The sequence below is a fragment of the Camelus ferus genome, chromosome 16, assembly GCF_009834535.1.
Source record: "Camelus ferus isolate YT-003-E chromosome 16, BCGSAC_Cfer_1.0, whole genome shotgun sequence".
In the NCBI taxonomy this organism is placed as follows: domain Eukaryota; kingdom Metazoa; phylum Chordata; class Mammalia; order Artiodactyla; family Camelidae; genus Camelus; species Camelus ferus.
The window spans coordinates 16,181,181-16,205,906 of NC_045711.1; the positions used below are offsets into that span (position 1 = coordinate 16,181,181).

Genomic DNA, 24,726 nt, shown 5'->3' on the forward strand with positions numbered 1-24,726 from the left:
GTCCCTGAGCCGCTGGTGGCTCGCTGTGGAGGCAGGAACCACACGTGGCCAAATTCTGTCTGAGAACATGACGGACCATCGCAGTGGTGAAGTGCTCGCACGAGGCGGGTGGGCCTCGGCCCAGCACCAGGTCTACTGCTTACTTGGCCAGATGACCTCACACTAGTTACTTTTCCTTTTTGAGGCCCAGTTTCCTGATCTATAAAAGACAGTAAGTATAAGTAACTAGACCTACCTAATGATATTAATAACACTAATAAAATGTCTAGACCATGCAACTTCATCTAGCATCATCCAGTGAGGGCTCCACAAACGTAGCTGTCATTACCTTACATCTACAATGACAGCTAGATCATTCAGACAGAGAGTCAGTAGGGAAACACTGGCCTTGAACTATACTTCAGACCAGACGGACCTGACTGATGCACACCGAACATCCCATCCAAGAGCAGCAGGACGCACGTGGGACATTCTCCAGGACAGATAGTACGCTCGGCCACAAATCAAGTTTTAACAAATTCAGGAAGATTGAGTTCATATCAAGTGTCTTTTCCAACCACAATGGTATGAAACTGGAAATCAGTAATGAGAGGAAAACTGGGAAATTCACAAGTATGTAGAAGTGGAACGATATGCTACTGAAAAACCAGCGAGTCAAAGAAGAAATCAAAAGGGAAATCAAAAAAATATCTTGAGACAAATTAAAGTGGAATTGGAACACACCGAAATGCATGCGATGCAGCAAGAACAGGTCTAAGAGGGAGGTTTCCAGTTATAAATGCCGACACTAAGGAAAAAGAAAATCTCAAATAAATGACTTTACCTCTTAGGAGCCAGAAAAAGAACAATCTAAGCTCACAGTCAGTAGAAGGATGGAAATAACAAAATTCAGAGTGGAGATAAATGAAACAGAGACGACAATGACAAACTTCAAATGTACTTCACAGGGTTCAAATTTTCGCTGTTTTTAAAAAGGTTCCACATGCATGAGGAAAGCTGTACACCAACCAGTGTGGCAGAACGCAAACAACAAGCCCACAGCGGCATTCGGTCACAGAAGCTATTTTTATCCACATAAGCATGTAGCAGCCTGTCCTTCGCAGGACGCAGGTCACACAACAGATCCAAGTGGACCAGCGACTAAGAGGAAATGCTGTTAACTTGAGTCTCAAGATGTGGCTGGTACTGTTTTGTTATGCTTAAGTAAAAATGTAATTTTTATTTTTACAGTTGTTAAAAATACCAAAGGAAATGTTTCAAGGCAGATTTTTCATTACTCTATTAATAAACCAACCATTAAACCAGAGCCTCAGATACACAACTATGTGTTTAAAATCAGAAATCTTGAGCATGCCACTCAGACAGGAACTTTGAGTCTGATAACACTGCAACGCTGGGCTCAGCCATTTCAGCAGAAGAGCCACCCAGGATGCCAGGGCCGGTCCTCCAGCGCGCACGGGAGGCTGGATTTTCTCCGTTCCTCCCTTATCCTTCAACCTCATGATTGCTCCAAGTCTGCTTCGCTCCCCTGGCTGGTCTCACAAGCACAAGGTCAAGGAAGCAGACCAGATATTTAAGCTGACCCCCCAAATCTGGGCAGTGCTATTATCTTAGCTGTAAGGAGCGTCCTCAGGCCCGACCGGCTCTCCTCACCCCATAACCCACTTCCCCACCCCTGACAACTGCTCCGCCTACGTCTGCAGCAAAAAAAGCCAGATGCCCAGGTCGGATTTTCCTCTGACCCCGACTTCAGTTCTTTGTGTTCTCAGAAACCTGTCACTGACATCAAAGATTTTGCTCTCCAGCACAAGAAGGTTTCAGTCAGGACTGGGTGACTTTTTATACCTTCTTGACTTTACATTTGCCAGCCGTAAGGAAGAGAGAGAAGGAAAGACAGAACGGTCCGTGCTTCAGAGACAAGAGAGTAGGAGGGCAGCGGTGAGCCAGTTTTACTATGAAATAAGCTGAGGGAAAGACCAGCACGTCTGGAGCAACAGGTGTTGGCTGAGGGAGCCGGGGCCTTCGGGAGGGGAGGGAGGGAAAGGGGCTGAGGGCTGCAGAAGCAGCCCTCGGGCCCTCTGCCTTCTTTGTTAATGTTGCAGTTTTTCCTTTGGTCTTGGAATACTTTTAGATAACACAATTTAAAAAACAGTGCAGAAAGTCCTCAGAGACCCCTTTAACCGGTTTCCCAGAGGCTATCATCTTACGTGACCCTGGTACAAGGATCAAAACCAAGAACTTCACCTTGGCGTGATACCGTGAGCCAGACCGCCCCCATTACTCACACGCCCTCAGTTTTTCCACGAACGCCCTTTTTCTACTCCAGGGTTTCCAGGCTATACTTACTTATCAGTAATTGGTCTCTTTGTCCCCTCCCAGCAGTGACAGTCTACCAGTCTTACTTTGTTTTCATGATCTGGACATTTTTGCAGAGCACTGACTAGGTATTTAGCAGCGGCTCCACCCATTCATGTCGGTCTGACGCTTTCTCCTGCTGAGACCGGGGGCAAGGGTTTGGGGGAAGCAGCTCTCCTCACTGCATTCTACCTGGAGATCCATGACCTCAACACAACAAGGGAGTGTCACCCTCACCCCTGGGTGCGGGTGGGGTCCTCCGGGCTCCTCCACTGTCACGTCCCTGTTTTCCCCTTTCGTCCTGCCTTACTTTCAACCTGCCTGCCACCCCTCTCGGCCAGCCCACCCTCCCCAGCACTGGGCTGCAGTCACAGGAAGCTGTCTCCTGTGGGAATTCTGAAGGCAGCTTCCACAGTGTATCTCAAGGATGTTAAGGGTTAAGCAGGCTTCTGTGGGCTGCTTGTTAAGAATCCTGGGACCCTCCTCCAAAGCCTGTACAACACAGGGGAAGAAATAAGGCTGCATTACTGATGCTGAAATGAAATCATCTGGAAGTATTTTCATGTGAAGCTGGCTTTCAGAAACAGAGGCAAAACACACTAACAAACTAATCTGGGACATATGGCATTCCTTCCAGTCATGCACATTTCTAATATAAATCTCCTAATCACTTATACCTTGTTTTTCAGGTTTATTGTCAAGCCAGTCTCTTTCATTTCCCTCCAAAGGACAACCTCCCTGCCTAAAAGAAGAGGCTCTGGCAGAGAGGCGGAGTGCAGCTCAGCCACGAGAATCAGATCACACTTGCCATAAGCATTACCTAACGATCTTCCCTCCTTTTTTTTTTTTTTTTTTTAAGTAGGACCAAATATACTCTGATAATGATGAGGTTTTCAAAGTTGAGCCGTTTGGGTTCCTTGCCGACTCTCCCTCCCACTAGGTGGCGCTACATGTCACATTCCAAGTGGGCTGCTCTCAAGAGTCGGTGAAGAGCATTTTTTTTTAAACCTTTGCAAGCATGTCACTAGTGACAAGTACTAAACTTCCTTCTTAATAAACATTTCTCCTTTTCTTTCTACATTTACTGTCATCTGACAACTGAAACAGGGGAAATCTGAACTTGTGGAATACAGCGTTCAAGTCATCATAGATTAAAAGTAAATGTTAGTGGCAGAAGGGTCATGACCACATGAGTGACATGAAAAAGCAGGAGTTGCATCATTGGAGGCAAGCAGCTGGGAAGATGTTTCAACTCACTGGACTCAGCATTCCCTCATTTCTAAGTTCTGGTTTCACATAAGTGTCTTTCACATAAGTTTATCTATTAACTGTATCAGTATCTCCCCACCTCTGGCAGAGATTTTAAAACTGTATCAAATCAGTAAAGATTTTAAAGTACAGGCAAACATTTTAAAGACATTCTTAAAAACGCAAAAACTAGGTGGGTTAAAATATTACTTAGGTGAGGTTTCCTCTGATTAGAAACCTCTTTCCACAACTATAACTCATTACTTAAGCAGAAACAAACACTCTAAAAGCTTCGAGTCTAAGATCGTTAGGAAGCACACGGAGAAATGATGCTCTTTATCAGCCAAGACACTGCTCCTTGGTGGAGGAAGACGTCCCCCTAAGGAAAAGTCCCCCGTCTGTAAAGTTCCTGACCCAGCCCAGAACCTGACTGATGGTGACTGGGATGTGCATTGTTCGAATGCATCCCATAGAGATAGGAGACCTTGGTTGTTTATATCAAGTCGGTCTGTTTGCTCTGTGATACTCTCCTCCAGTGACGTGAGCATCTGGTCTATGTAAGGTCAGCCCCGTTGTCATTAATTGCACACGCTTACTTCATTCTCACCCCCCCCCCCTTAGAACACAGAGTTGGCACATACTCCTTCCTGGCCAATCAACAGACTTATTTATATGAGACAAGTGTTCCGGCCAAAGCGTTTTTGGTGTTTGGGGGTGGGCAGATTACAATACTGTGGAGGGTTTGGCTCCGAGGTGGCTGTGTGTTTCACACACATCAGCACATGCTAAGGCTCATGGTTACCAGGGCCTAACCGCTCACACAAGGCACTCTCCACTTCCGAGCTGCACCCCGTGTGCTTCGTTGCTGCTGCTGTTGTTTTTAATGCCTGGACTCAACAGTCCAAAGCCCATTCCACCTGGGTGCCTGACATGGCTCAGAAGTTCCACAACCACTAAATAACTTTCCTGTTATAAAAATTCTATCACTTTCCGCACCTACCGGGTGCCTGCTCTTGCACGCTTGTGTGCTTGTGTGCGTGCGCACGAAACTTGCATGGTGCATGCACATGCACGTGCACACACACACACGAAGGAGACTTTGGCTCATCCTGCCCAGGCGGTCTACTGGGGAGACGACCCAGGGCAAACAGAATGGCAGCAGGTGGCTTCCCGCAGAGGTTGTCTGCAACTCTCACTGGATGGAGAGTCCAGTCACTGAGGGTTCCTGGGGGCACACACATGAAAGAAATTATGCCCTCTCCTGCCTTCCCATAGACACGTACTCTAGACTCAAGGCCCAGAGCAGCTTCTCCCCCACCTTTCATCCCTCCTGATGTCCTTCACCCCCTCTGAGGACACAGAGCCGCTTTGGACGTCAGTCCACACGACCTTGCATGGGTGGCCAGACTCCCTTGGCTCGAATTTCATTTCCAACCCTTCGTGTAGAAGGGCTGGTGGCTCAAAAGGGTGGGAATCTGCACACGGAGGTGCAGCCTTGCAGCTGCTCCCAGCTGCTATGAAATGCCGACTGCCCTGATAGGAACCGAAAGTTGCTCTGTTCAGCCTGCCTCTACAGTGGACTCGATAAACAGGGCAGTGATCGTTCAGGGCCAGAGAACAGTGAATTCTGATGATTAAATCACGGAAAGAACAAACCCCTAAACTCCAAGCTGTCAAAGATTATGCAATCTGTGATCTTCCTGGATGCTATAGAGTGAAATAATTTTAGCAATCATCTTCTCTGCAGAAATCATCCAGTCTCACTAAAGAAAATCAGTCAAAACGGAGGAAAGAGACATACTGGTATAAGAGATGAGATAATGAATACTTAGTATCTTGTCCCCAAATGCAAGACTAAAGTGTTACCATATTCAAACATGTCCGTACACACACATACATAAGCACATATGCATACACAGTATATATACACACACACATATCTTCAAATATTTTATGGACAGGTATTTTTCATCTTAGGAGAAAAAGAACCACACCCTCCAGTTGGTGCAGACAGACAGGCAGAGTTGGGAGGGAGCTTCTCACTGAATTCCAAGTTCACCTGTGCTTGAACTACAGCAGAGACATTTGGTCTTGACTTCCAGAAAAGATCTCGAAGTTTTGAAGCTAGCGAAACAACTCCCCACCCTTCATCAGGAGCCCAGCACGCGCACGATGATGGGAATGGAGACTGTCCATGGTGAAGGATGGCCTTCCCGCGACAGGCCAGCCACAGACATTTGTTGTACTGATACCATGTCGGCTAAATTAAGAAATATGGAATGTTCTCTAAACCCATCAGGGTGGAGTTTCATAACCAGAAAACTCTACTGATGTGTCCTAAATGTTCATCAACACATTTCCTGGCATATTAAACTCTTCCTTTCTTTCATTTATTTTAGAGTAATAGTAGGACATTTTAAATCAATAAGGATAATCTCTCTCTTAGCGATTTTGAATAAATTCATTTTCTTGGCCTTTACTATGAATTTATTCAAATGAAGACATTGTTGATTACATTATTCTTGGGATATAGTTCATAAAGTATTTACATTTTTTTCCTAGAGAGAGAAATTTATTGAAACATTTTAGCAACAGGCATTTCTAACTCTCAAACTCAATTTCTAAGAGATTGTCTTCAGACTCCCTAAAGGCAACAGATTTCTGAAGTTGTCAGGACAGTAGGGGGCACTGCCACAACAAACTATCACGGCAAACTGGGAGTTCACTGAGCAAAAAACATAAGGCTAGACATTTATGACTCTCCTATGTCAACAAGCATCTTAAAAATATTGTACATTTTTTTCTCTTCCATAATTCACTTCAGGGTTCAAATCCTGGGGTTTTCTTTCCATTTCTGTGTGTGTGTGTGTGGTCATCAGTGTCTGTTAGAAAGCCTCTATTACAAATTTCAGGCTGATTCAGGAAAGTCTAACCGAATCCCTTTTTCTAAAATGCTGGCTAAATACAAGCGCTAAAATGCACTTAATAGTTAAGTGGCATCTTGTGCGATTATTTTTTCACAGTTAAGTCTTCAATCTTGCTCACAAACATCAAACTCCCAAGTTCAGAGTCAAGATGAAAGAGAACTGTGGCAAAATTTCATTAAATAATTGTATAATCCAGGCTCCATAGGTTGGACTTTTTTAATAAGAGTTTTTCCATGTAATTGAGTTAAACTTAAATTTATGCATCCAACAAAAGACCATTGCAAATGGTAAAACAAAGACCTTGCTCCAACACTTGGAAAATTAAATTCACCAAACCATGGAGTCTACTGTGTAGTTATTTTTGTAACCGCCATAAATTGCTTTGTAAAACTCCTCTACTGAAGTAAACAATCCAAGGAGATATTTACTTTACAGCGCGCATCCGGTTTCCAAGTGAGAGTAGCCTAAAAGTTTATGACTTTTCCTTTTTTTTTTTTTTTTTTAATACTTGTGTTTCTAGTTACCTTGAAACCTTCCTTCTCTTACACGAACTCGGAAAAGTCCACAGAAAATCAGATTCAGCTCTGTAGATATACTGTGCCCTCCAGTACTTCTGGAATGGGAAGAAACAGTCCTACTTTGTGGAAATAAAGTCTATAAGGCAAAACAAAAATAAAGGACTTCAGTACTAAATATTTCACCATATTTAATAGTACCTCAGAGTCCAACATTGTCTTAGATGTTTTAGGCAGTCGGCTTGAAATGTGTTCACTTAGAGCACTGTAGCAGGCCGAATTCAGCGTAAACTGCTATAGATAAGAGTTTTAGGGGTCTTTAATCACTTCTTTCTTGTGTCCTTGATGGAAAAAACAGAGCTGCCTTTGTGCTAAGAAGAAGGACCTGTTGTTTCCAGATTCAACAGGTCATTTTTATAAGGACTTCCCAGAGGATACAACATAAATGACAGAAACACAAGGGGATTTTTTAAGTGGCTGATGATTTTAAATGATATATATACTATAGTAAGGGAGGGCTGTTTGTTTTTCTTTCCAAAAAATGTAAAGTTACTGTTTTAAACAAGTTTAATGTCTGAATTTGACTTTCAGGACCAAATATTTTCTCATGAGTTGGATTACTGTAAATTTGGCTCCTGAAATCCATCTCAATGTCTGCTTGACCCTCATGTAAATAAACTTGTCAAATCATGTCTACTTCTGTTTTGGGGATGAATAGTTAATTGAGTGGGCTTTTGAAATATATTTAAATGGTGTTGGAACTTTTGTGATACTGTTTTAGTTTAAATAACAAGGAGAATGCATATGTAATAAACATGATACAACTTTATAAAATGGAAAATTCTGGTAGGGCAACTTTTCATTGTACTCAGAGGAAAGGAAAAAGGCCAATATTTCATGGCAAAAAAAAAAATCAGGTGACACTAAGATTTATTAGAGTTTGGCTTATTCTGTTATTAAAGATGGTCTGAATTTGAGAAGATGGGCAAATTTAAGATTAAGATCTGAATCAGAATTGTTTCCCACACTGTGCGAGGACAGTTCCTCACAATGTAACCGAGTTTCCTATTTTTCCCCACTTTTCTTCCTTTAAAAAAATTCGGCAACCTCATTTATAAAGAGAATTGTTAGACAGTCCTTTAGAAAAATTTCTGCCAGTCCAGAGACAAACGGTACTCTTCCCGACAAATAGAGAAAGCATTTTATAGAAGTCTTTCCTTGCCCCAAACAAAGTTACTACCAACGAAGCCTTCTCTGAAACACGTGCTCACGTATATTTCCCAAATACATAGAGTCCAGTTCTTGGCACTTTAAATCTCTGTATTACTTACCACCCAGGACAATTATTTCTTAGCAAAGGCTTAAGAAAAATAAATAGGGGCTGGCAAAGACCACATTAACCACAGGGAACTGCTCACAAGATAAAAAAGAAATAAAAACAGGCTTCCTTGAGAAAGGGATCCAATAGGTTACATACCTGGGAACTGCACAGACTTCTAACTTGGGGGGGACTTTTTTTTTTGTTTTCTCTTTACCTACCAACAGAGCAGGGATACTTTTCACAGAGCAAGAGAAAATGATGAGAGCTATTTGGGGAAAAGGGAATCCTGAGGACTAAAGAAAAAAATCTCAAATGCCAAAACTTTCCGGCCACCCGGCCTTCGACATCCACTTCCCCTGAAGGGGAAGGCGAGGTGGGGAACCCAGACCCCTCATCTTACGGACAACCACTGATGACCCTTTGCCCTCCGCACGAAGTGGGGAGGGAGGTGAACTGAGGGTCACCACCCTGCGCTCTGACTGCCCCCGCCCGCCCTGTCCCGCGCCAGCTCACCGGTACCAGGCGAGGCCCTTGTGGTAGCTGCGGTCGAAGAAGTGGGGCTCGGCGCCCACGGCGCGCACGTCAGGGTGCACGCGCAGGAACTCCAGCAGCGCCCGCGTGCCGCCCTTCTTCACGCCGATGATGATGGCCTGCGGCAGCTGCTTGCTGCCTTCATCCAGCAGCAGGGCCAGGGTCCCCGGCGGGCTCTCGGCCACGCTGCTCCCGGCCCCGGAGCCCCCGGGACTCCCCGCCAGGCCGGGGGGCTCCTCTTCCCAGGCCGCCTCCTCGGCGGCGGCGTCGCCCGGCGCGGGCGGCAGGCGTCTCAGCCACGGCTGCCCTTGCAGGAGGCGCTTTCTCCGCGCGGCCGCAGGCCACGCCGCCGGCTCCCCTGGGCCTCTGGCCAGGACACGGCCAGCCGGGGCCCCCGCCTCCTCGCCGCTGCCCGACAGCCCCACGACGGGGCCAGACAGGGTCTGGCAGCGCTCAGCCAGGCAGTAGAAAACGTACAAGGATGTGAGCAGAGAGCAGAGCATCAGCAAGAACTTCCGGAAGATGCTGCGGGACAGTGGCTCGGCAGAGGTGGGGTGGGAGCCGGCCGGGCCCGGAGGGGCCATCCTAGCCGGAGGCGACGTCGGGCAGCGCGTGGGCCATGCTAGGTCGGGATTCGGCCAGTTGCCCTGACATCCTCCGGGAGGGACTGCGCGCTGGACGGAGGCCACATCGCCCTGAGTCCCTGGGGCCGTGCGAGCTGCCCAGGCGAAGGCAGCCGGGGCTCCTCGAGAAGACCGAGCCCCGGGAGCCCTGGGAGCTCCGCGCGGGATCCTAGCCTCCGGTCGAGGGGGCAGGAAGGGGGACGTGGTGCCGTGCTTAAGAAACCATCGTCTCAGACTCGCCCAAGTCCTGAGTCTGGGGCCGCGCTCGGCACACCAGTTCCCTGAGAGTCGCCGGAATGGGGGTCGCGGCCGCGATGGCGAAAGCGTGCGTCTCGGCCCCGGATCGGCGCAGATCCCAGCTCAGCGATCGCGCATCCTTCGCTCGGTCCCGCTGAAGGGACGCGCAGCGCCGGGGCCGCTGAGCTCCGTGCACCGAAGACCGCGGCAGGGACAGCGCCTCCCAGTCCTGCTTCCTCGGTCCCTGGCCCCCCTGGGCGCGCCCTCTCAGCCCTAAGGCCAGGTCCCCGGAGTTCCTCTGCTAGAGCTGGAGTCAGAGGACCCTCCCCGAGCAGTCGGTCTCTCTTCACGCGCGCCCGGCCACTCCGGCTACTCTCAGGCCCCACCTGGGAGCGGCGTGGCTGAGCCCAGCTGCAGGAGACCTGTCAGCGGCCGCGGCCACTGCGCTCGCCGCCTCCCCGTCGCCCCGTCGCCTCACAGTACGCCGCCACCGCCACCGCCACACGTGGGGCTCCGAGGGCAGCAAACTTGGCGGTGACGTCAACGGCCAGGGCCGAACCAGCCCCCGGACGAGCGCAGCGGGGCGGGCAGGGTGCGAAGGAGGAAAGGTGGCGCGGACCCCTCGGCTACCGGACGACATGGGAGAGGGCGGGGGCGACAGAAGCGACGCCCCTTCCCCACTCCGCCCCCAACCCCCACCCCAGCCGGTAGCCTCGCGGAGCAGGGTCTGAGGTGGCTCCCGGGACTTCTGAGTGACAGCCAGGGAGGCCGGATCCCCAAGGGCCTGACTTCCACCCAGGGAGCTGCTAGCTCTATGGGGGGCTCCCAACCTCTCCAACTCTGCTCAGCCCGTCACAGCCCTAACCCTTCCGAGTTCCCTGAGCTCCGCTCCCTCCCTCCCGTGTTGCTACGTCCTTCCTCCGCCCTGCCCCGTCCCCGCCCCGCCCCCTCCGCGAACCTCTGGAAGTTTTGTTGGCTGCAGTTCCCGGGACGGCGCAGCGCGCCACGCCCCCGTTTGTCTGGAGTGAACCGAATTCCTCCGCAGCGGCTTCGACTTCCACCTACTCTGCTGTTCACTGCGGGCTCTGGAGCAAAACCTTCTCTCCCTTCAGCAGCTTTTGGTGCTTGGGGATCTTGTTGTTGTTGTTGTTGTTTTTCCCAATTGATTTCCCTTGTATTAGTTTAGGATGATGGAGAGTTCCCCAGGACCTGGAAAGGAGTAACCTCTTAGGAAATAAACTCATAAATGAATCAAAGGGAGAAATTTATAGACAGATAGAGATAAACAGATGTAGATACATCTCTCAGCTCCGATTCCAAATCCGTATGCCCAGTTTTTGATGGAGTTTCAGTGTGTTGCACGCGTGCGCCTCAGTGAGGGATTTAAGTGTCCTTCCATAAGCTGCGGTTTCCTCTAGCTCTTGCCTCCTCTGACCTTGTGCCCTCCTAGAGCGCTCCTCAGAGAGCAGGTCAGGAAGGGATGCTAATCGCCTGGCTGTTTAATGGAGAGAGGTGGCCCGTGGAACCTGCATGAGGTGGTTTTTAATTCCAATCTGATTTGTTTCCGATTTCCTGGCTTCCTGGTGTCAGCAGGACGCCCTGAAATGTGGGCGGCAGTTTGGCCTCCTCACACGGGCCCCTGCACGTCGTGCCGGCGGCTTTGCGGGCCCACACGGGTGCTAACACGGGGGTGCAGGGGACTCACGAGAAAATCCTGCTGTTCAATGTCCGGACTTCGCCCGCCTGCCTCTCTGTGCTCTATCTGACGTGGAATGGAGGTCTGGGAAGTCCTTTTGAACCTTCCAAAGGAGACCCCGTGGGTCTGACTCTGTGCCTGGGTGGAACTGCCCCATTGGTGCCGGCTGGGTAGACACGCACTACTGGACTTGGTATCAGTACCGTGAAGTACCGATCCCAACCAACCCTTTGTGCAAACTAGTGAAGCGCTTGTTAGGTTCCACTCCCGTAAAGCAGCGGGCTTTTATACCAATGAACAGCAAGCTCTCATGCCTCTTTGTGTCCTAAAACTGGCTATCGACAATCCAGCTGAGGTTTAAAACCAACTTGAACTTAATATATTTTAAAGTTTTGTCTCTAGGTATTTCAGGCTGATTTGCAGAAGACAGACCCAAAAAAGACCATTTAAAATTACTCCGAAAGCTTGTGCAATCCCGTAAATGTTTACAAGCATGCTAGGGCTTTCTCACCGGGAAAATGATGATCTCCAAGTTTCCTCCCAGCTCCAGGATGGCAGGGTATCATGCGTTTTTGCTTTCACATTTGGGCAGCTCTGTGCATTGGAAATAAAATATAAGCCATAAATACAAGCCCCATAGGTAATTTAACATTTCTAGTAGCCACCTTTAAACGGTAAAAAGAAACAGGTGAAATTAATTTTAGTAATATATCTAATACACCCTAAAAACGTGATTTTCACATGTAGTAATGTAAAACTTATTGAGGTTCTTTCTTTTCATACCAAGTCTTCAAAATCCAGCATGTGTTTTACACTTTCAGCACTGCTTTATAGGGCCGAGCCACATTTTAAATGCACGATGCCCACAAGCGAGTGGCTACCATACTGGACAGCACAGGGGGACGTGGTTTGGAGAGATGTGTGTATCTGTCAGAGCCTTGACAGGAAACAGCGTGTCCAAACTAGGACAATTCCTGGAGGGTTTATTTACAAAATGTTTATTTCCAGAGAGTGGGAAAGCAAAGGCCATGGTATAGCCCAAGAACCCTGGAGTTGTCATGGCCCTTAAGCTAAAGGAACGAGGGAAAGGAGAGGCTGTCAGAACCTAGAAGGAACAGTCATGTAGAGGAGGGCCTGTGAGAGAAGCAGTGAGCTGTTCTGGTGGGACACGGCCCATCCAAGGCAACCTCTCAGGGACAGGGTCAGGGAAAGATTCTTGACAAAACAACAGGGGGCCAGTATGTGGCACTATGTCTAATCATGGAGAAAATCATGAGGACTGATTAAAGTCTCATGATAACACTAGTTATGGTCGTACTCCACACTGTTTAAAAAGTGCTTCCTTTCATCCATTCAGATGCATTTATTAGAATGGAAACCAGTCAAAGCTGATCATTATAGTGACATTTTGAAGGGAGAAAAATGGCTCCCAAAATACCAGCAAGCACGAGGGACAACAAAGCCCAGTTTCTTCTAGTTTGTCCCTCTCTCTTTCATATTAAAGCTTATAGCCACCTCTTGAAACTGGTAAGGTTCTATCAGAAGAGCTCTTGCTGTCATGGAAGCCAGTCTTATACTCGGTGGCAAAACAGGTGAGGGTGGTGTTCAGTGACTTCCAGCTCTGGGACCCTTCTCTCCCTGAGGCGGCGGGGGCCCACTGCTGCTCCGTGTCCTCACCCAGCATCCTCTGGGGCATCTGACCTCAGGCCCCCCCACTTATAACCCCCTTCATTCTGCTGCACCAGAGATCACCTGCCTTCCCTCACACCCACCCACAGAGGGTTACATTTTTCAGAAAGGAATATTTTAAAAAATAACTCTCCTACCTGCCTTAGAACCAATAATTCATGCTTATTTAAAACACTTACATATACAATAAAACATAAAGAATAAAATAAAACAAGTCACACTTAGAATTTCAAATTTCATTGCCTGGAGATGACCATGATTTATATACTGGTTTGTCTCCTTTACAATTATATATATACACACATAACTTTTAATAGTATATTTTATATTACTATATATTATAATGATTATATAAATCAAATGTATTTTATATTACTACAAAATTATAACTATGTAATATCTAATTTTATACATTACAGTTATATATAGTTTATACTTTATATCTGTGCATTATATATTATTTGTATATTTTCTCTTTATAAAGCTATATATGCGAAGTTATATATGAAGTTACATGTATGGATAGACAGATGTGGAGACAGATTTTTTTTAAAAAGACCAAGACTTCCCAGCCGCGTGTAGCAAATGGAGAGCAAGCCTGTAACAATGAGCGTAACTGATGGGTATGGATTCACAAATGGTTCTTCTCAAAGAATCTAGTGTGCTTCTCTAGGCCTTCTTCACCTCCCCTTATCCCAGAGGACTGACACAACTAGGAGCGACCCTCCGACCTGCACTACCCTGTTCCTTCCCCATCTGTTCCTCGCCCTCATCCCTGCCTCCCTCTCCTGCCAGGCACCCCACCCGCCAAACCAACATGGAAGCCAGAGTTGGGGAACCCATTGGTGTCAACTCTCCAGGTCAGCTTCCTGGAGCGGGAGCAGAGAGTAACATGGCACTGGGAGACAAAAAGATCATGTCCTGCATCTGGGGAAACACAGGTCTTACGAGCTAATAATCTAAAAGACAAAATGTGCACACATTCCTGAGAATGCAAGATTGCCCTGTGTCCAAATGAATGACCAGAGGTGCTGACACTCACCAGATTCATGTTCAGTTCCCAGATGTGCCCTGTCCCTTCCTGTCCCAAGGAGCATGGTGTTTCAACCGAGAATGTGCAGCACCTTGATCCCTCATATATCAGCTCAAAACACATCTTCAAGGATGACTTCCCTGTGCATCCTCTGCCCCTTGTCTGATCAAGCCTCCAGGTCCAGCTTCTCAGCATTCTCAGCAGTTTTCCTTACAGACTCCAGGGGGGGTCCGTTGTGTTATATGCGTGGCTATGTCTGTGCCCGTGCCTAGACTATGCGCACTCCAAGGCGCCCAGGATCACTCCTCAGAGGCACACCTGGAATACTTAGCACGTTGCCTGGTGCAAGGAGATGCCCAGTGAGGACCTGCTGACGAACAGCGAACCCAGAGGAGGCCTCGGGGCTGGGCGCCCCAGCCTGAGAGAGCGCCACCTAGGAGCTGAGGCGGGAGGGGCGCAGTGCACTGTGAACTGCCTGTGTTTCAGTGTGAAGGCAAGTGCAGGCTGGCCTCGAGGGGGCTGGAAGTAGCCCCAAAACAAGAACAGAGAAGAAAACAAGAGTCGGACCCTGAGGGCCGCGAATGAGTTTTCGAGGGAGCCCGAGCTTCTGCTGCACAGCTGTGGAGATGCGCATGGTGGCATTTGCCTCGTCAGGAAGACTTCCCCTGAAAGAGCTTCTCCTAGGCAGTGCCAGGGCTGGGGGACAGTGCCAGGGCTGGGGGGCAGTGCCAGGGCTGGGGGGCAGTTCCAGGGCTGAGGGGCAGTGCCAGGGCTGGGGGACAGGGTTCCAACTCAGTGACGCGTTCCTATGAGGACAGAGCAAACGTGACAATAATTAGCTAGAAATTAGGAGGGAGATTTGGTGGAGGTAGTGGATTTCAAAATGCATCTTATGGAATTGACTGGGGGGACATGATATTTTGGGTCCGAGGAATAAGCACCAATGTGGCTGTCACAAGGGACAGTCAAGAAATGTTGACTAATGAACTGTGACCAGATCTTCATTTGTACTTGTTTTAGCCCTAAGGAAATGTTTCAGTTCTCTCTCTTTTAACTTAGGAGACCAAAAAATTAGGGTCTAGGATCTTCAGACTTCAAATTCAAATGCTTGATTTCTTGTTCCCAACCCTAGGAATAGTGAAGGCAGCATTCTAGAAACTACTTTGAGAGCTGAATGCTGGATAGGTTGGAAAAGCCTGACATGGATGAGCCAGTGAAGAGACTAGAGTTTGATGCCAACTATAAAATCATGGCATCCCAACTTGAAATGTTGGCAGAGGGCACAAATAGTGAAAATCCAAAATACCTTACAAAGAAACAAACAACAAAATCTGCAATAGGAGAGATATAGCAGATGAAAGAAAAGTCGAAGTCAGAGGTCACTCCAAGTGTCCCCATTGACTCTGCCCCTCCCTAGTCAGCCTGGTGTATATTTGCTAGTTGGCTTTTTTTTTTTTTCATCTGTCTCTGCAGTGAGGCATGCTCGCACTTGCTCTAAATTGACTTGGGGACCAGCCAGTAGGGTTGGAGAAACGGAGTCAAGTAGGCAGCAGTCAAATAGCCAAGTGGGACTTGAAGGTGGGTCAAGTCACTAAAGATACAGCCTTGGTCACATGTCCATTCTCACCAAAGGATGAAGCAGCCTTCCAATGAGGTCACAGTGACTAAGTGACTATTTTGATTACTGTTAAATCACATCTGATTCTTACTCATCTCATGTTGGAAGCAAAAGTGTTTTCTCAATCTCTGGTGCCATGATAATTAAAAGGGTAATCACTGCTATCCTGTGAATCATTAAGAGTTCAAATAAAATAGAAGGATGGCCAAGAATTCCCAAAGTAAGTGGAATTTAAGAAGAACCTTGGTGAAGAAGGAGTAAGAGTTTTGCAGATGGAGATAAGCAAGGTGGTTGTTCCAGATTGAGAAAGAAAATGAACAAAATTATTACAAGACAGTATAAAGAATTGTCCTGACCGGTAGCACTGACCAGCATTCATCTCTGCAGTTTGGACAGTAAAGGGTGGCGGGGGAGAGACTAACGGTATTCCCTGAGTGCCAGGCGTTGTGCTGGGCTCTGAGGGTTGTTCCTGGGGGTAGGTCTTACTCTGAGTGGATGCTCGGATTTTTTTCTTGCCATTTCCAATGCTTCAAGAGACCAGAGTTTCCCCAGATATAGCCCTAGCCCTGGGAAGCACTCCACAGCAGAGTGTTCTGTGATAGAGTAAATTTGAAAACCTGTACCCTCAGCACTCCTGATAAACATCAGCATATTACAGTCTCTAAAGTGACTCTTCAGTAAAGAAACCCGTTAAATTTGCTTACTCCAGTGTTTTGCAAGCCTTTTGGACCAGGGACTCCATGACCCCTGCCCTACCCAGCTAACACCTATTGTTCTCAGGGACGCGTGCCAAGAGGTGCAGTCCTAAGCTTGCAGAGGCTTGCTGTTGTCAGGGGCCTCGGAGCACAAACGTCTTCCGAACACGCCGGGGCCTCGGAGCACACAGTGAGGTCCGGGTTTACTCTGAGACCAGGTTGGGACACTTCACCAAGCATCTGGGGTTCTCTTTGTTCTGTTATTTCTCCAGAGACCCACCTCCCCCAAGGGACAGAGCTTTAACTAAGGTCTTGATAAATGATCATTTTCATGAATTATTGATTTAGCCAAAAATAACTAGAAAGTTTGATAAGTACACAGAGATTTTCTCAGGCTTCTTGCTTTTGTCCCGAGTCAGTTCTCTCCAATTCTGTGACATAGGAAAGAAATGGGTACACCTTATTGAGAAGTGAATTGGCATGCAGAAAGTTCAAGGGGCATTTCCTGTAGACTGACCATTTGGGCTCTCAAAGTCCCTTGGCTCCAGTAGAAGTTAAGTGTTAGATGAAATAAAAACTGTTAGGTGAAAAATGGGACCGATTTACATAAGTAACCGAGAGCTAAAAGCCGGTTCAAGGAGGGCTACGTGGTTACTTTTACTTGTTCTCCTCTCAGTTTCTTTTCTGAAAGGAGAGGATGCTGAGTCCATGATTTTTTCTTTATTATAATATTAGTATTACTTTTATTTAAAGGATATTGTATACTTTTTTAATAGTAGGTAAAAATTGAGTTAATCTTTTAGGTGAAATTCAGGAGGATGGGGACACAAATAATAGACCTGAACAATAAAGGAGAGTCTGAGTGCGTTTCCTTGGTTCCCCAACTCCAGAGGAGATTTAAATGCATTCCTTGTGCCATGTGAGAAGGAGCTGAATCAGAGGGAAAGCAGGAGAGTGACGTGCCAGGGCTTCCTGAGCAGGAGCCAACGTCCTGTCCCCCTCTGCCCACCAGCCCAGGAAGGGCCAGGGAAGGGGCAAGGCTCAAAAAGATCCCCCACTTCAGAGCAGCTTGAGAGAGGAAGAGGAGCGGGACTGTGGATTCCTCAGCAGAAAGCTCCAGCAACAACTCCCTAGGGTCCCCTCAAAGTCCCAGAGTCATGGAAGAAGGAACATGAGACAGAATGAGGTCTGGATAAGGATGCAGAGTCTGGAGAAGCCTGGGGGTCAAGGACAAGGCATGACACAGCCCTGAGAGGCCTGGGCTGGCGACCTAGGACAGGTGGGACAAAGTGCGGCTCGTCAGACGACCAGTGGATGGGCACCAAGGGCCAAAGCCCAGACTCCCTATATCTTGGCATCGCTAAGGCCAAATAGGAAATACAGAGTGGGAGCAGAGGGATTGATAAGGGTCTGGGAGCAGGGGGAGGCGGGGGAGACCTGGAGATTACCCAGCACGGACTGAGGTTATGTTTCTGTCACTTGGAAAGACAGGAGCTCAAAATGGAAATGCAGTTCAGTTTTCAAAAGCACAAGAAAGTTATTTCACGTGCACCCGATTTCCAGCTTGAGATTTCTGTGCCTGTCACACTCTCTGGAGTAGGTATAGACCCGCATGCTTAGTTTACTCATCAGAACATATGAGGCACGCCTTAACCCATCTATGGATACCATCTCTTTCAACAAATGGTTTTTATTTTTATTTTTTAGTTCTGATTATTTTTTCTATGCAATCATAGAGCTTTTTCAGACATTAGTAAGCAACTGAGTGCGAGATTAATTACTGCCAATACTTTTATGCACATTGACTTGGTCTACATTAAATACTTACAGTCCTAAAGTTTGGATGGTTTGATCTCCTACAGTCTTATTTGATCAGGATATTAAATGTTCAAAAGGCTTTTAAGACTTCATCCTGTTAATTCAAGATGAGGGTCTCTTCTCTCTTTGTCCAAATAATCTCCTTTTCATTATTCTCTGGAACACCTAGATAAGGCACATTCACATCATACATTAACATAGACACATAAACACAAATAGCTTTATATTTATGGCAAGAGATTTGAATTGATAGTCCTCTTAGGACCCATTTCATTTCCCCTGCTAATGATTAATTCAAAAAAAATAGAAAAAAATAACTATGACTAATACATCGAATATTAACTGAAATTAGAATAATCATTGTGGACGCTCCTCAAATTATGCAATATTCCACTTAAGCAAATTTTGCCTTCAGCAAGCTGGTTCATAAAGCACATGAAACACAGGGAGATGGTGGGAAAAAAATAATGAATTTTTATAGATGATGGAAAATATTGCATTAATTGCAAAATCATTGGAGGAAAAAACCATGGTACACAGTTGGGTAACTGAAAAGGGAACAGACTGTGACTATCAAGAGGAAATGTTTTATTTTCTGTTCCCCACGGGGTTTCTATTCTGAGTCAGATATAGGCTCAGGTTCTAACAGTGTTACTTGCAAACTCACCCTCCTTTACTGCTTTCTCCTTCATGGCATTTTCACTATCCCAAATGAAGGTCCAAATGATGCCAGCACAAAGAACTAATGCCTGTCTTCTCTTTCCTCACTGGCTCGTCCTTTTCAAGCTGTACTGGGACTTCTGGAACAGAACGATTGCAAAAGTTTGTTGTTGTTGTTTTTAATGAAAATACATGTGGTACAACTGTAAAATAAATACCCCTTTTTAGTTCTAATGATCATTTTCTATATAATTTTCTATACATTTTTCTATCATTTTTTTCTCAGTCATATTATTAAGCAGCTAACGGTGTAGGATGAATCACGGCGCATTGTATTATTTTTCTAGGGCTGTTATACAAATTACCCCGAACTAGGTGGTTTTAAACAGTAGGAAGTTATTTTCTCATAGTTCTGGAGACTAAAAGTCTGACACCAAGGTGTCAGCAGAGCCATCCTCCCTCCAAAGGCTCTGGGGAAGGACCCTCTCTTGCTTCTCTCCAGCTTCTGGTGGCTGCTGACAACTTGGTGTCCTTGACTGCCTGTGCATCACTCCAATTTGTGCCTCCATCTTCGCGTGGCACCTTCCCTCTGCGCATCCGTCTGCCTGCATCTCTTCTTACAAGGATGCCAGTGATTGTACTTAGGACCCACTCTAATCCAGTATGACTTCATTTTTTTCACTTCACTTTTTAAAGCTGAGGTAGAGTTATTTACAATATATGTAAGTTTCAGGGGTACAACATAGTGGTTCACAATTTTTTAAGATTATATTCTATTTATAGTTACTATAAAATATTGACTAACCACACCTTTATCCATTCAGTCTGTTGATGGACACTTAGGTTGCTTCCATAACTTGCTTATTGTAAGTAATGCTGCTATAAACATTAAGAGTATATTTGTCATTTCAAATTAGTATTTTTGTTTTCTTCAGATACACACCCAGGAATGAAATTGCTGGATCATACAGTAATTCTAATTCTAGTTTTTTGAGGAACCTCCATACTGTTTCCCACAGCGGTTGCACCAATTTACATTCCTACTAACAGCGTACAAGGGTTCCCTTTTCTCTACATCCTTGCCAGCATTAGTTATTTGTGATTTTTTTGATGACAGACACTCTGACAGGTGTGAGGTGATATCTCACTGTGGTTTGGATCTGGATTTCCCTGATGATTAGCGATGTGGAGCATCTTTTCATGTGCCCATTGACCAACTGTATGTCTCCTTTGAAAAAAATATCTATCAATATGACTTCATTTTAACATAAATGTTGATCACATCTGCCAAGATCCTATTTCCAAATAAAATTACATTCACAGGTACTGAAGAGAAGGACTTGAACATATCTTGGGGAGGACAGAAATCAGATCACAACAAACCTGTATCAATGCCATTAGCTTAATAAAAATAGCCAAGATGTATGAACTCTTACTGTGTGTTAAGTGCCTTGCAGCTATAATCACACTTAGTTCCCATATGATCCCCCAAGAGTAGGTTCTATGACCGCCACTGACAGATGGAAAAATTGAAGCTTGAAGAAGACAAGAAAATGTGCCCTAAGTTTCCTAGCTCGTAAGCTGCAAAACCAACTCTGAAGTACCTCTGTCTGATACCAAAGCCAATGCTCTTAACAATTAAGACTGGGCATCTCCCTAATGAAACAACATAACTCCAAGGTTTTCCACCGTAATTCAGTGGAACTCTTATATAATCGCAGATGTTTCCAGCTCAGTCTGCAGGTCCTTGTTGTATCTGTTCACACCCGTAGGACTACTAGAAACGTCCTCATGCGCTAGAACCCCCACAAGCTTCCTCTCTTGGAGCTTCTGTTCATTCCTATCTTTGACATTTCCTAGGAAAGACCTGAAGTTTATTTTCTTGCAACCTTCATCACCTCCGTAATTCTTGCAGTCTTTCTATGACAAGGAAGAAGAATGAGAGAGAGACAGACAGACTGTTCTGCTGGTATTACTTCTCTCAAGGTAAAGGAGCATTTTATCCATCTGATCCTCTCTTCTGTTTAGCATTCTGCCCTTTAACTGCTGGCATAACATTACCTGGTGCTGCAAAGGTAATGCTTATCTTTACTAATTAAACACTAAAAGCCCAAGCTCACCTCTGAGCTTTTTACAGCTTAGCCTCTGACACAAATCTCACCCTTTTAAAGGACTTGGAATAATTCAAATCCCAGACTATGTAAGAATGTAATTTTTATAGACCCATTTGCCCAGGAAAAAAAAATAATATTTTTAGATATGACTATATAGTGATTTTAAAAAACAGTTCCTTCTTTGTTTATATGATCAGGTCTCTCTCTCTCTCTCTTTTTGCCTTTATAAGAAGGGGAACTCAATCTGATGTACTAAACATCCTAAGAGACCATGAGCAAGAACAGGGAGAGTTACCAAGAAAGGGATGTTTTGAGTAAGTTTCTTGCCTAATCAGTTCCTCTATTTGTTGTAAGATAACCATCAACTTTTTCTTCACAAATGATGAATTAGTTTTCTTAATACCTCTTCTTTCTTTGCTGACTTGAAATGATGCGTTTCTCTTATATTTAGCTTAAGACATACTTGAATCTGTCCTGGGACATTTAATTTTGTTCGATTGATCTGTTACTTTCATCAGGACCACCACACACTATTGTTACAGTATGTATGGTCTGCTATCACCCTAGGACTCCAAACCCTAAACTGCCATCTGAGAATGTCTTGACTATTCTCACATCTTTATTTTCCTAGAAATTTGAAATTTATTAGGTCACTTATCCCCCAAAATATGCTGTTAACATTTTTATTGGACTTTAATTACATTTACTGATTGCTTTAGGGGGAATTCACATATTATATTATATTATATTATATTATATTATATTATATTACACAGTCCCTTCCAAGAACATGGTATACCTTATTCTACTGCATTACAATTATTCTGTTCTACTGAATATTGTATGACACAGGAAGAGTATTTCATTGTCTTCATAAATTCCTGCATCTTTTGTTATGGTTATTCCTAAGTGAGTTAGATGTATGATTGTTTTCTCAATGATATTTTTCATAATTTTCCCCTGATATATAAACAGGCTATTAACTTTTCCATATATATTCAATAACTGGCACCCTTACTGGGCACTCCTGTTAGTTTCACTGTTTTTCAACAGACAATCGTTTAATCTCTAGTTGATAAAAATTGTAAATCCTCTTTCCAAAAAGTGTAACTCATTCCTTTTTCTTGCCACATTGCATTGGCTAGAACTGTAAAAATAATACAAAATAATAGTAAAGTATTAGATGCCCTTCTTCTGTTAATGTTATTGGCAGAATGCTTCTATATTTTGACCTTTAAGTATGACGTTTATTCCTTTTTTCCACAATGGATTCCTTATCTCATTAAAGAATTAGCTAACTTAATTTCCAATACAAAAATACACTTTAATTATAAATGGTTATGGGAGTTTGTTTAATGCCTCTTACAGATACTGAGATATTTGTTCTTTTGGGTTTATTTTCTGTGATCTAATATTTTATGTTATACCAATTTGTGTTAATGTTGAAGTGTACTCACATTAACCTCCTTGGTAATGTGGTTTTGTTATTATTTTATTCTGCTCTTGTATGTGTTTTCTAAAGTTTTATTTGGGATATTTGCATTTATATTCATTCCAAAGGCTAAACTTTTATTGTGTCCAATTTTTGTCAGGTCTTTTATTATGATTAAGCTGGATTTCTAAACTGACATAAAAATTCTATATTTTCCCATGCTCTGAACAAGTATAATTTATGGGTTATATATTATGTGAGAGTAATATAAAAATTATCCATACAACAATTCAGATCTGGAGCCCTACTGGGGAAGGTATTCAGTGACAATTTTTAAAAATTTATCGTTGCTATATTCAGATTTTCTACCATTTCTTGAATCAGAAATTATTCCTTAAAATCATTCATGAGAATTTAGATCAATACAGTAAACTGAACATGCTCATTACTTTATGGGGTGGGAGTAAAAAGTGTAGCAAATATCACATGTAGACCAGAAATGTTGCAGAATGCATGAAAGCAAGACAGAGGAGTAGCTACATGGAGCCAAGTGCTATCCAAAACACTGAAGGACACACAGCTGCAGAGATGAGCATGGTCCCACGTGGTCCTAATGCCATTGTCAGTAGGTGGGTTCAAAAAGTGGAGGGGCCGTTCATCAGATGCTCAACCTTCTTCCTCTGCACCTCCTCCCACACAGCTTGCTGAGGGACCGAGCAGTGGGAAACCCTCAGAGGTTCTGGGTCATCAAGGGCCAGCCCACCCCACCTGGTAACCCCTGTCAGTGACCAAACTACATAGGAAAGCACAGGCAGAAAAACAGAGATTCCTGCAAGACTTGACAAACATGAATTGCTGTTTTGCGGGTTACAAAACAGTCAAACATCAGTAATGACATTTGGTTCAACTTGATTTGAACCAGCAGGAAAGATCAATACTTAACTGCATGAAAAGAAGAAACAGTATTTGCAGGTAAAATAGGCTAACAGAGGAAACAACAGCAGCAAAACACTTTTCAGTAAGTAAAATTAATATCATCGGTGAGGATTAAGAGAATACTGCATTCATAGAGAAGAATCACCTCCACTTCTAACTTAAGATAGAAATTTTTTCAAAGAAAATCTTTCTCAATACCTATACAAATGAGTAAAAATGAAGAAACAAGTTACCTCTCTCCCATTCCAAAATTAATCAGAAAAAAAAAAAAAAAAGAAAGAAAAGAAAAAGAGAGGAAACCTAAGTCAATTTGAGCAGACTGGGGAATAAGGCTTGATTCTGCTCCTAGGTCTGCCTTCAGTCCCTATAAACCATTCTGGTGAATGGACAAAAGCCTGAGAAATTTTACTAACATTCCTGAGTCTGGAGAGATGAAAACTGAGGGGGCACCTTTATCTTTTGACTCTTCTGATCAATAAGTAATAGAAATTATTGCTGGGGAGCAGTGAATGCATCAGATAAATTACTGGGTAGCTTCATCCAATTAGCAGAGTAAAAACATTTATAATAGAAAATATTTTCAAGAATGAGCAAAAATTAAAAAATCTGAATGAGGCACATGAAAAGTATATTGGTGTTGACTTTTAGGAAGTCAAGTTGCCACCCTCTATCTAAATAGAAATGACAGATCCTTCCAGGAATTTATGCTAAAAAAAATACTTGCACTTGTGTCCAAAGATGCAGAGCTGTTCCATTTCCACGTTGTTTATAATAGCAAAGTTGCTAACACCCTGAATGTCCATCAGTAGGGAAGTGGTTTAGTAATTTATAAGACTACCTTCCCAAGGAACACTCGGAAGCTATAAAATTGGATGAGATAGATCCACATGTCAACACTAGATTTATCAACTCATTTGCTTAAGTGAAAAAGTAAGTTCCAGAGTAGTATGGATAACATTACCTCACATGTAGATTTTCCCATGTGAAGACACAAATACAGGCCTACATACATACTGCGTCGATGGGGAGAAGAACGAACACTCAACTCTTGATGGCGGCTATTGTTAAGAAGAGTGCAGGAGATATGAAAAAAGAGATGCTCTTGGTTTTTCTATACTTGCTTAATTTTGTGACAGCACACGCATGTTTCATTTGTGCGATATTTGCCTAGTAAACATTAAGAACATGCTAAAATCATTTATCAAGGTATTCTGATTGTGTATAGTATTCCCTTATAATTTTTCAAATATTGTATTTGGTTATGTTACAATTCTAATT

The 24,726-nt window shown here is 44.5% G+C and overlaps 1 protein-coding gene and 1 long non-coding RNA gene across 2 annotated transcripts in view; both read right to left on the reverse strand.

Annotated features, from left to right (window-relative positions):
- The window catches only part of HS3ST3A1 (heparan sulfate-glucosamine 3-sulfotransferase 3A1), a 77,041-nt gene extending 66,361 nt beyond the window's left edge, over nucleotides 1–10,680 (reverse strand). Inside the window, exon 1 of the mRNA XM_032498837.1 lies at nucleotides 8,880–10,680. Within this exon, the coding sequence (XP_032354728.1) occupies nucleotides 8,880–9,481 (602 nt within the window). The 5' untranslated portion in view covers nucleotides 9,482–10,680. The remainder of the gene's footprint in view (nucleotides 1–8,879) is intronic.
- A 91-nt stretch (nucleotides 10,681–10,771) lies between these two features.
- Nucleotides 10,772–18,418, reverse strand: LOC116669328. The gene is made up of 3 exons (XR_004326694.1): nucleotides 18,317–18,418; nucleotides 11,965–12,047; nucleotides 10,772–10,966 (listed from the first exon to the last, which is right to left on the reverse strand). It is a non-coding gene; the product is annotated as an uncharacterized LOC116669328 (long non-coding RNA).
- Nucleotides 18,419–24,726: the final 6,308 nt, after the last annotated feature.